At 34.1% G+C, this 12,343-nt stretch overlaps 1 protein-coding gene across 10 annotated transcripts in view; it reads right to left on the reverse strand.

Annotated features, from left to right (window-relative positions):
- Nucleotides 1-12,343, reverse strand: part of CCDC171 (coiled-coil domain containing 171) — a 220,734-nt gene that overhangs the window by 106,407 nt on the left and 101,984 nt on the right. For all 10 annotated transcript variants that reach the window (XR_009153715.1, XM_058171431.1, XM_058171429.1 and 7 more), the window contains 2 exons: nucleotides 11,023-11,533; nucleotides 9,058-9,174 (listed from right to left, as the gene is read on the reverse strand). Coding sequence is in view for 9 of the 10 variants with exons in the window: in XM_058171431.1 (XP_058027414.1) it covers nucleotides 9,058-9,174; nucleotides 11,023-11,533 (628 nt within the window). In the remaining variant the exon portion in view is untranslated. The remainder of the gene's footprint in view (nucleotides 1-9,057; nucleotides 9,175-11,022; nucleotides 11,534-12,343) is intronic.

Consider the following 12,343-nt stretch of genomic DNA (forward strand, 5'->3'; position numbering starts at 1 on the left):
GACCCTCACATTGCTTAGGCTGGCTTGCTTAGGCAGTGGGCTAAGCAGACTCCAAGAAAGTTTTGACAGTGCTCCCATTCTTCCTGCGAGAGAGTGATTTAAAAAAAAAAGTGTGTGTCTTTCTCTAAGTTGTCAAAGCTGCTCAGGGAGTTCTAATTGACAGTCTGAGAATCCTTTAATTAAATTTCAGTGGTCACAACTGAAAACATATCCTGGCCTAATAAGAAAGAAGGAATCAAATTATAAGTTGATTCACCAGACTCCTCTTTGTAGCGACTGATAGAACTCTGCATTGATTTGGACCATTCTGGTTCTACCAAATTCCCATTAGAACATCCAACTATAATTATGAGCCACAGTGGCACAGTGGTTATTTTTTTTTTTTTTTTTTTATTCAAAAAGTTTTACAAATTTTTTTTTTCCCCCTTTCCCCCCCTCGTCCCCCTCCCTTCGCAACCCCCCTCCCCCCCCCGACTTCCCGGAACGAACACAAGGTATAGTTAAAGATAAAACAAACATATGCTAAAAAATTTTCGTCCCAACTTAATTATACCCCTACAATCATCAATTCCTAACTTCCCCAAAGCAATCAAAATAATACATCATAATCATTCAAAACAGTCTGATAACTCTTAGTCTGATATCTACGTTGAATATAGTCAATCCATTTTTTCCATTCCTTTAAGTATCTTTCTTGCGTATTGTCTTTCAAAAAGGCTGATATCTTCGCCATCTCAGCCAAATTGGCAACTTTCAATATCCATTCTTGTATTGTTGGTACTTCTTTTTTCTTCCAATATTGTCCTATTAGTAATCTTGCTGCAGTTATTAGATTTAAAATCAATTTAGTCTCAATTACTGTACAATCCGTAATAATTCCCAACAAGAAAAATTGCGGCAGGAACTTTATCTTCTTTTTCAGAACATTTTGTAAAATCCACCAAATTTTTATCCAAAAGGCCTTTATGTCCTTACAAGTCCACCAAATGTGAAAATATGTAGCGTCATCACAATTACATCTCCAACATTTTGCTTGCATTTCTGGATACATACACGATAATTTTTTAGGATCTAGATGCCATCTATAAAACATTTTATAAAAATTTTCCCTCAGATTCTGTGCCTGAGTGAATTTAACATTTCTAACCCAAATTTTTTCCCACGTTTCCAATAATATTGGCTCCTGAAAATTTTGTGCCCACTTTATCATACAGTCCTTTACCAAGTCCCTTTCAGAATCTATTTCAAGTAACACATTATACAATCTCTTTATATGCTCCTGAGACTGATTTCTAATTTGCTTTACCAAATTTCCCTCGTTCTGCTCTATACCAATTTTCTGATCTCCCTTCCATCTAGCACGTAATTGCTCATATTGAAACCAAGTATAATTTTTCCCTTCCTCTCTTAATACTTGCAGAGATTTTAACTGCAAATTACCTCTTTCAGTATACAAAAGATCTTTATATGTAATCATTTCCTGATTCTGTTCTATGTTTATATTTTCTACTGTATGTCTAGGACATGCCCATATAGGAACCTTATAATTTAGTTTATAAGAGTATTTTTCCAAACACATGAAGGGCATTTCTTAGCACATGATTTTTAAAGGCCTTATCCACTTTTTGTCATAAATTAAATATGCATGCCATCCATATAACAAATCATAACCTTCTATATTCAAAATTCTGTCCTCTGTTAAATTAAACCAATCACTTATTGCAGAGAGAGCAGCTGCTTCATAATATAATTTAAAATTAGGCATTTTAAACCTCCCTTTCCGAGAATCTTGAATTATTTTCATTTTAACCCTAGCTTTTTACCTTCCCATATAAATTTGTTAATTCCTTCTGCCATTCCTCAAGATTCTTATCTTTCTTAATTATTGGTATCATCTGAAAGAGGAATAAAAATCTAGGTAAAACATTCATTTTAATAGCAGCAATTCTCCCAGCAAAGATAATTGCAATTTTTCCAAACAATCAACTCCTTCTGAACTTTTGCCATAAAACCTCATAGTTATTCTTATACAATTTCACATTTGATGACGTAATATAAACCCTAAGTACTTAACCTTCTTTACAATTTCAAATCCTGTTACTTCCTCTAGTTTTTCTTTCTGTTGTCTGGCCATATTTTTTATTATCACTTTTGTCTTTTTCTGATTTACCTTAAACCCTGAGACATTCCCATATTGATCAATTATTTCCAACAAAGATTTACTAGAATTTATAGGGTTTGTTAAAGTAATCACCAAATCATCTGCAAAAGCTCTTAACTTATATTCATACTGTCTAACTCTAATTCCTCTATCTCCTTTACTTCTCGTATTTTATCCAATAATGGTTCTAGAGTTAAAATAAACAATAATGGTGATAAAGGACATCCCTGTCTTGTTCCTTTCGCAATCTTAAAAGGTTCTGTTAAGCTACCATTGATTATAATCTGTGCTGTTTGCTCTCCATAAATTGCCCTAATTATTCTTAAAAAACCATCTCCAAATTGCATCTTTTCTATTAATTTAAATAAAAAATCCCAATGCAATCGATCAAAAGCTTTCTCTGCATCGAGAAAAATAAATGCTGCTGGAATAAAATTTTTCTTTTCTAAGTACTCCAGTAAATTAACAATCTGCCTAACATTATTCCTCATCTGTCTCCCTTTTATAAATCCAGATTGATCATTATGAATTCTTCGCTGCAGAATCAACATTAATCTATTAGCTATTATTTTAACAAAAATCTTATAATCATTATTTAAAAGTGAGATTGGCCTATAATTCCCAGGTTTAGAACAATCCTGTTCCTCTTTTGGTATCAATGAAATAAAAGAGGTTCTCCATGAGGGGGGAATTCTCCTAGTTGTATCTGATTAAATAATTCCTTAAGTGGACCTAACATCTCATCCTGTAAGTTCCTATAATAACTAACTGTAAGCCCATCCGTACCAGGAGTTTTCCCATTTTTAATTGTTTAATTACCAAAATAATTTCTTCCGAGGTTATAGGCCGATTCAATTCATCCGTTTGTTCTAAAGTTAAATTTTTAACCTTATATTCCTTCAAATATTTATCAATATCCCTATTCAATATATTATCTTTAAGATATAAATTTGTATAATATTCTAAAAAAGCTTTTTTAATTTTATCCTGTTGATATCTCTCTTTACCTTTGTATTCTATTTTTTCTATAGTACGTTGTTTTTGTCTTTTCCTTAAAGTGTATGCTAACCACCTACCAGGTCTATTTGCGTTACAAAAAGTATTATGTTTGGCATATTGTATATTTGTTGCCACCTGATCAGCCATTATCATATTAAATTGATTCTGTAGTAACTTTATTGCATCTTTAAGTTTTTGATCATGTGGATTATGTATTAATAATTGTTGTTTCTTATAATTTTCCTCTTCTAAATACCTACGCTGTCTTTGTTGCTTATTTCTCTGTCTATTATTAAGATATATTAATACACCTCTCATAAAAGCTTTACTGCAGTCCCAAACCATTTCTATCGATGTTTCATTATTCAAATTATAATCAAAAAATTCTTTCATCTGCTTTTTACATTGATTTACATTATCCTGATATCTAAACAAATTTTCATTTAATCTCCAAGTTCTTCTACCCTCTTTTCCATATTGCAATTCCATCCAAACAGGACTATGATCAGACAAACATCTTGGAAATATCTTAGTTTTTCTTCACCCTAAAAAGCAAATCATTAGAAATTAAAATAAAATCAATACGTGAGAAGGATTGATGCCTATCAGAGAAAAAGTATAGTCTCTTTCCTCCAAATTCCATACATCTCTTAACTCAAAATCTTCTATCATATCAAAAAGGATTTAGGCAGCTTTGCATGTGCAGGTATCTTCTTGGAAGAAATTCTCTTGTCCTTTCGTATCTATTACTCCATTCCAATCTCCCAATATAATACACGATTTATAATCCCATAGAATCAACTTATCATATAACATTCTATAAAAATTTTTCTTGTTGCTGATTGGGTGCATATATACCAAGCAAGAGAGTCCTTTTGTTTCTATTGTAAGTTCAATAGCAATATATCTTCCATGAATATCTGCCTCTATTAACTTGGCTGGTATATCTTTTCTCAAATAAACCACTATGCCATGTTTTTCTCCAAAGCTGAAGCAACAAAATGTTTACCTAACTTTGAGTTTATTAGGTACTTTTGATCTGATAATTTAATATGCTTCTTGTAAGCAAATAACATCATTTTTAATTGTTTCAAATAATGAAATATTTTTCTTCTCTTCTGAGCTGAGTTCAAACCATTGACATTCCAAGTCAAGATTTTATTTGCCATTACTGGGCTGCTGAAGCCTTTGGGCAATCAACTGAAGATCGTCCTCCCGTATCTTCGGCCGTGCTCCTCCCACCGCTTCTGTAGCAGAGTCCTGAACTTTACTTTGAGTTTGTTGCTCCTTTTCTTTACGCTTAAGGGCTCCCCTCGTCAGTCTTTGTTCTTGTGGTTGTTCCTCTGATGGTAACATCACTGGAATCACCTCAGCTTCCACACCCATTTGAGTCTCTTGAATTCTTTTTCTATTATTTCTATTTCAAATTTCAGCACTGTAGAAAGAAAATCTTTGGCCTTAAGCACTGTGTCAATACGATATCTTCTTCCTGATAATACACTGTCAAGCCAACTGGAACCTCCCATCTAAATTGAATCTGGTATTTCTTAAGTTCTTGTGTAAAATGTAAAGTCTTTTCTATCCCTTAACATCTTGGGAGGATCTCTTTCAAAACCTTCAACTCCTGTTCCCTATTTTCAAGTTTTTCTGAAAAGCAACTTGCAAAATTTGATTCCTCACTGTTCTTTTCAAAAATAAACCACAATGTCTCTAGGAAGTTTCTTTTGCCTAGCAATCCAAGAATTAACTCTATAAAATTTTGTCAATTTGATAAGCAACCTCTTGTGGATCAAGTTCAATAAATTCAGCCAGAGCTTCTGATAAAATTTTTTAAATCTTCCCTTTCTCCTCATTCAAACCCCTAATTCTCAGAGCTCCTTCCATCATTCTATACTGCATCACCACCACTTGATCTTCATTTTTATCCAATAATGGTTCTAGAGTTAAAATAAACAATAATGGTGATAAAGGACATCCCTGTCTTGTTCCTTTCGCAATCTTAAAAGGTTCTGTTAAGCTACCATTGATTATAATCTGTGCTGTTTGCTCTCCATAAATTGCCCTAATTACTCTTAAAAAACCATCTCCAAATTGCATCTTTTCTATTAATTTAAATAAAAATCCCAATGCAATCGATCAAAAGCTTTCTCTGCATCGAAAAATAAATGCTGCTGGAATAAAATTTTTCTTTTCTAAGTACTCCAGTAAATTAACAATCTGCCTAACATTATTCCTCATCTGTCTCCCTTTATAAATCCAGATTGATCATTATGAATTCTTCGCTGCAGAATCAACATTAATCTATTAGCTATTATTTTAACAAAATCTTATAATCATTATTTAAAAGTGAGATTGGCCTATAATTCCCAGGTTTAGAACAATCCTGTTCCTCTTTGGTATCAATGAAATAAAAGAGGTTCTCCATGAGGGGAATTCTCCTAGTTGTATCTGATTAAATAATTCCTTAAGTGGACCTAACATCTCATCCTGTAAATTCCTATAATAACTAACTGTAAGCCCATCCGTACAGGAGTTTTCCCATTTTTAATTGTTTAATTACCAAAATAATTTCTTCCGAGGTTATAGGCCGATTCAATTCATCCGTTTGTTCTAAAGTTAAATTTTAACCTTATATTCCTTCAAATAATTATCAATATCCCTATTCAATATATTATCTTTAAGATATAAATTTGTATAATATTCTAAAAAGCTTTTTAATTTTATCCTGTTGATATCTCTCTTACCTTTGTATTCTATTTTTCTATAGTACGTTGTTTTTGTCTTTTCCTTAAAGTGTATGCTAACCACCTACCAGGTCTATTTGCATTACAAAAGTATTATGTTTGGCATATTGTATATTTGTTGCCACCTGATCAGCCATTATCATATTAAATTGATTCTGTAGTAACTTTATTGCATCTTTAAGTTTTTGATCATGTGGATTATGTATTAATAATTGTTGTTTCTTATAAATTTCCTCTTCTAAATACCTACGCTGTCTTTGTTGCTTATTTCTCTGTCTATTATTAAGATATATTAATACACCTCTCATAAAAGCTTTACTGCAGTCCCAAACCATTTCTATCGATGTTTCATTATTCAAATTATAATCAAAAAATTCTTTCATCTGCTTTTTACATTGATTTACATTATCCTGATATCTAAACAAATTTTCATTTAATCTCCAAGTTCTTCTACCCTCTTTTCCATATTGCAATTCCATCCAAACAGGACTATGATCAGACAAACATCTTGGAAATATCTTAGTTTTCTTCACCCTAAAAAGCAAATCATTAGAAATTAAAATAAAATCAATACGTGAGAAGGATTGATGCCTATCAGAGAAAAAAGTATAGTCTCTTTCCTCCAAATTCCGCAGTCTCCATACATCTCTTAACTCAAAATCTTCTATCATATCAAAAAAGGATTTAGGCAGCTTTGCATGTGCAGGTATCTTCTTGGAAGAAATTCTCTTGTCCTTTCGTGTATCTATTACTCCATTCCAATCTCCCAATATAATACACGATTTATAATCCCATAGAATCAACTTATCATATAACATTCTATAAAATTTTTCTTGTTGCTGATTGGGTGCATATATACCAAGCAAGAGAGTCCTTTTTGTTTCTATTGTAAGTTCAATAGCAATATATCTTCCATGAATATCTGCCTCTATTAACTTGGCTGGTATATCTTTTCTCAAATAAACCACTATGCCATGTTTTTTCTCCAAAGCTGAAGCAACAAAATGTTTACCTAACTTTGAGTTTATTAGGTACTTTTGATCTGATAATTTAATATGCGTTTCTTGTAAGCAAATAACATCATTTTTAAATTGTTTCAAATAATGAAATATTTTTCTTCTCTTCTGAGCTGAGTTCAAACCATTGACATTCCAAGTCAAGATTTTATTTGCCATTACTGGGCTGCTGAAGCCTTTGGGCAATCAACTGAAGATCGTCCTCCCGTATCTTCGGCCGTGCTCCTCCCACCGCTTCTGTAGCAGAGTCCTGAACTTTACTTTGAGTTTGTTGCTCCTTTTCTTTACGCTTAAGGGCTCCCCTCGTCAGTCTTTGTTCTTGTGGTTGTTCCTCTGATGGTAACATCACTGGAATCACCTCAGCTTCCACACCCATTTGAGTCTCTTGAATTCTTTTTTCTATTATTTCTATTTCAAATTTCAGCACTGTAGAAAGAAAATCTTTGGCCTTAAGCACTGTGTCAATACGATATCTTCTTCCTGATAATACACTGTCAAGCCAACTGGAACCTCCCATCTAAATTGAATCTGGTATTTCTTAAGTTCTTGTGTAAAAATGTAAAGTCCTTTCTATCCCTTAACATCTTGGGAGGAATCTCTTTCAAAACCTTCAACTCCTGTTCCCTATTTTCAAGTTTTTCTGAAAAGCAACTTGCAAAATTTGATTCCTCACTGTTCTTTTCAAAAATAAACCACAATGTCTCTAGGAAGTTTCTTTTGCCTAGCAATCCAAGAATTAACTCTATAAATTTTGTCAATTTGATAAGCAACCTCTTGTGGATCAAGTTCAATAAATTCAGCCAGAGCTTCTGATAAAATTTTTTAAATCTTCCCTTTCTCCTCATTCAAACCCCTAATTCTCAGAGCTCCTTCCATCATTCTATACTGCATCACCACCACTTGATCTTCATTTTTATCCAATTTGATTTGCATTCCCCATTCTATTTTCTATTTGTTGATTTGACTGAACAATTTCTTGCACCTCCTCCTCCACCACCTCCAGTCTTTTGCCAAACCTTGAAAAGCCATCAAGATATCTTCTCTTATTTTTTATTATTCTCTTTATTTCTTCTCTTATTTTCTCATTATTATCCATAATCTCCTTAAACCTTTCTTCAGACACTTTCCTTGCTCTTTAATCAGATCTTCTAAAGCTGGTTCAGAACCCTTCTGCCCCCAGTCTTAGGTGGTTTAGTAGCCATTTCAGTTTTAAAATTCACAAAATATAAGTCTAGAAACTTCTTTTCCCTTTAAGTATAGGAGAGCTCAGTTCACTTCATTAAAATCCACACATAACATTTCTTATCTTCTTAGTTGCACAGACTGTTTAAAATTCCATTCATCAGTCACTCCCGTTCAGGCGCCATCTTTAAGAGTCAATTAAAACAAAGGAAAAAAAATTTCTCTTTTTTAGAAAGTAGAAGTCAGGAAATCAAAAATACTTGCAATCCAATAATTGTCCGCTTGCATTCATTCCGTCTGCTTAAAGAGATCCATAAAGATAAGACAATTAGCAGAGATGGACACTTTCTTCTTTTCCTGCTTTTGCAGACACGCACTGAAGTCGGAGATGGCAGGATTATTTATGGGACCCGTCGACCCTTCGAAGCTCTGCTTAATTAAAACAAAGCCTCTGGGGAGGTCTACCAACATTTCCTGTTGCTCTTATCTTCCCCTTTCATCCAGGGAAAAAGATTAAAGCCGGCTTTTCCTGGCTTTAACGATGTTCAGTGCGGAGCCCCATTAATTAGGGCTCAGCGAAGAGGTGGAGCCACCCGGAAGTCAGTGGCACAGTGGTTAGAGTGCAGTACTGCAGGCTATTCTGCTGCCTGCCGGCTGCCTGCAATTTGGCAGTTCGAATCTCACCAGGCTCAAGGTTGACTCAGCATTCCATCCTTCCAAGGTGGGTAAAATGAGGACCCAAATTGTTGGGGGCAATATGCCGACTCTGTAAACCACTTAGAGAGGGCTGTAAAGCACTGTGAAGTATATAAGCCTTATTGCTATTGCTATTATAGCCAGTTCACTTATTTCTAGGTAATAGTAGTCTATGCTATCAACAGTTTGCCCCCTGCTTTTTTTTAAAAAAAGGAATTGATTTATCAAGGCCAAACCAATGAAGAAACTCAGACATTACCTGCCTTGCTAATTACTTCTTGTAGTTCAGCCATAGAACTAAGGACTGCAGTAAGAAGGTCACAACTGGTAAACCAAGTGAATGCTTGAAGGCAGCGAATCTGCTCCTTTTGTTGTCCTGCATCACAAAAGAGAGGGGGGAAAATAAATTTGTTTAATCCTATAGCAACAGACATTATTAGTTACACAATTCATTATAGCTTGGTATGAAATCAGAACTGAACACATTTAATTTTGATTTTAATATAATAAATTTGAATATACTTTAAAATCTTTTCTGGATTTTCATTTTTATATAAGGTACATTGTTGAATATACTTTAAAATGAAGGGCCTCTGGTGGCTCAGCAGACTGTTATTAACACAGCTGCTTGCAATTACTGCAAGTTCAAGTCCCACCAGGGCCAAGGTTGACTCAGCCTTCCATCCTTTATAAGGTAGGTAAAATGAGGACCCGATTGTTGGGGGCAATAAAGTTGACTTTGTATATAATATACAAATGGATGAAGACTATTGCTTAACACAGTGTAAGCCGCCCTGAGTCTTCGGAGAAGGGCGGGATATAAATTCAAATAAATAAATAAATAAATAATCTTTTCTGGATCTTATTTTCATATTGTTCTTGAAAAAGAAGCTATTTTAATTCCAAAAAATGCACACAAATATTTCTAATATATTTAAAAGAAAGGTGAAACAAACAATTTCCCCACGAAATCAGAAGTTAAAAGTATAGGTATTAAACAGGTCCACCATAAGTATGGATTTAGTGATGGAGATAAAACTTCACATGAAATAAAATGAATGAATGGGCAAGTTCATTTTTGATCAATGTACCCACAAGTTAATTTTAAGAGTGTCTGCCTTTGTAGAAAGACTGTGTTTCAAAGAAGTTACAAAAGAGGAATAAGTTTTACTTGACAAGATTGAGATTAATCTGAAAGTGGATTTAAAAATGACAGGCTACAAGAATGAAATGGAAATACTGCTACACTGGACATACAAAAGCAGCGAACCAATCTCGCAATAATTAAAAAAGATATACAAATAAAACACCAAGGGAGTGACCTGGACAATTTTTTTACATTAGATTAACAAAAGAGGTTTGTTAAAACACTGAAGAATTTTGTGAAAAAATAAAAATAAAAAATGTCAAGTTCCGGGACATTGTTTGAAGGGACTACAGTTAAAGATTGTTAAAAGTAAAAGGAAGGAATATAAGGTTGGTTTATTTGATCGAAGTTAAAATATTATGTCATCTCTGTAACCCTTTTGTTGTTTGTTTAATTTGTTTTCTGCCCATCTCACTACAAGGATGTTTGATGACCAGGACTGAAACAACAAACCTTTAAGGATTTTTTATTTTTTTACAGATAAGAGATAACATGTAGGAAAAAGAAACAATTTGTTGTATTTTAAGAGAAAGTGGTTTAAATTACTAAAATTTGATTAAACTTGTGATGAAGGGAAAAGTTATTTTGCTATATATATATTTTCTTTACTATATTTTTATTTTTTTCTATTTTTTCTTTTCTGCACTTTCTATTTTTTCTTTTATTATTTTTAGTTTCTGTTAGTTCACCTTTTTAATTGTACTTGTAATAGTAATTTTAATAAAATTACTATTAAAATATTTCCTTCTTTATAGCTTAATGTGACATTTGAACCGAAGCATCGTAATTGTTTCTTACTTAGCAAGTGATCTCATCCAAATGCAATTTAATTCAGCTCCAGAATTTGGTAACGAACATTCCAGTACATTTAGCACCAACGCTGGGGGTTTCAGTTGATTTAATTCACTTACTAAATTTAGTTTTGACATTTTAAACATAATTTCTCCCTTCAAATTGTGAAGCATCTGCTTCCCCAACCCACAACCCCCACATTGCCTTTGCCTAGTAGGATGGTTATTTAAAGTGCTAAAGTGTAGTTTGACGCAACATATATAAAACATTAGCTTGTTATCTTACTTGACAGATTATGCACATCCTTGGAATCTCCAATGCAGACAGGGATTCCTATGCCTTCTCTGACACCATCTACCCAGGAGAAAAGGGAGCTGCATGACTGGCTGCATAAAATCTGAAGCCGGTGGACAGCCAGCACCGCAATAACACTTTTTCGGAAAAGGTGTATCCAGCTTCTGGAATGCCTTTTCTTCTTCACCTTGCTATTGCTTTGCTTCCTCTCCTCAGTTTCACACAATGCACTGGCCAGTCTCCTGATTTCATGCTTGAACATGTCACAGGTGTTGACCTGATCCTGAAGAACATCTCTCTGGGTCGAGAGGGCACAGGACCGACAGTAGAGGGGATACAGTGCCCCTGACAACAGTGCGCAAGCTGCTAGCAGAGATCTGTGTTCTTTCTGAGTCTGCGTCAACAAAGCTTTAAGGTGTGAATTCTCAAGGAGTAATTGCTCTTGGACTTTTTCAGTAGCAGAGAACTTGTCTTTGGCTTTTTCTGCCATGTCTTGGTATTTCTGTATTGGATACAGGAAAAAGATGTTAGCATTTTATAAAATAGGGATACAGAATGAGAATTAATCAGTCTACTGCTGACCGGTCTGGAGTAAATGAAGCTGATCTATTTTTGTTGTTTATTCTGCAAAATGTGTTTGGCTAAAAGTTGATTGGGTAGGCCAAAGTCATATCCTGATTCTCATAGACAAGAAGTTTGAAAACAAGTCCAACATTTCAACCACTATATCACACTGGCTATATCAAAACGTATTTCTGTCAATACATGATCGAGCTTTGAGATTCAGCCTGAATGCCATTATCAGTAAACTATTCATAAATCCCATTTTCTTGAAAGGCGGGGAGGGCGGATCTCATAGTTGTTGTAAAGATCAGTGATCTGCACAGTGTTGCACATCTGTGGAACAAAAGAGACTTTAAACATTACCACAACAGTAATTTCTGTTTTGTTGCCACAATATTTAAAATATACAAGTAGTCCTTGACTTAGATCATTCATTCAGTGACTATTTAAAGTTACAATGGTGCAGACAAAATTGACTTATGATCTGTGCTTGTAGTTACAGCAATTGCAGGACAGGGCAGGGTGGCTAAGGGACAGAGATGTGGGTGGGTAGAAAATCAGGTAGGGAGAGTTAGAGACAGTCCCTTACCTTACTGAGATCTGCGGTTGGAAGAGACCACTCACAGAATGGTTTGGATTGGAATGGGTATTCGCTTAACTCAGAATTCTCAATGACCACAAATTGCCAAGATTGTCATTGTAAGTCCTTGCAGTTATTTGACACCTCATTTTATGATTGCATCAATTT

Source organism: Ahaetulla prasina, chromosome 2, assembly GCF_028640845.1.
Source record: "Ahaetulla prasina isolate Xishuangbanna chromosome 2, ASM2864084v1, whole genome shotgun sequence".
In the NCBI taxonomy this organism is placed as follows: domain Eukaryota; kingdom Metazoa; phylum Chordata; class Lepidosauria; order Squamata; family Colubridae; genus Ahaetulla; species Ahaetulla prasina.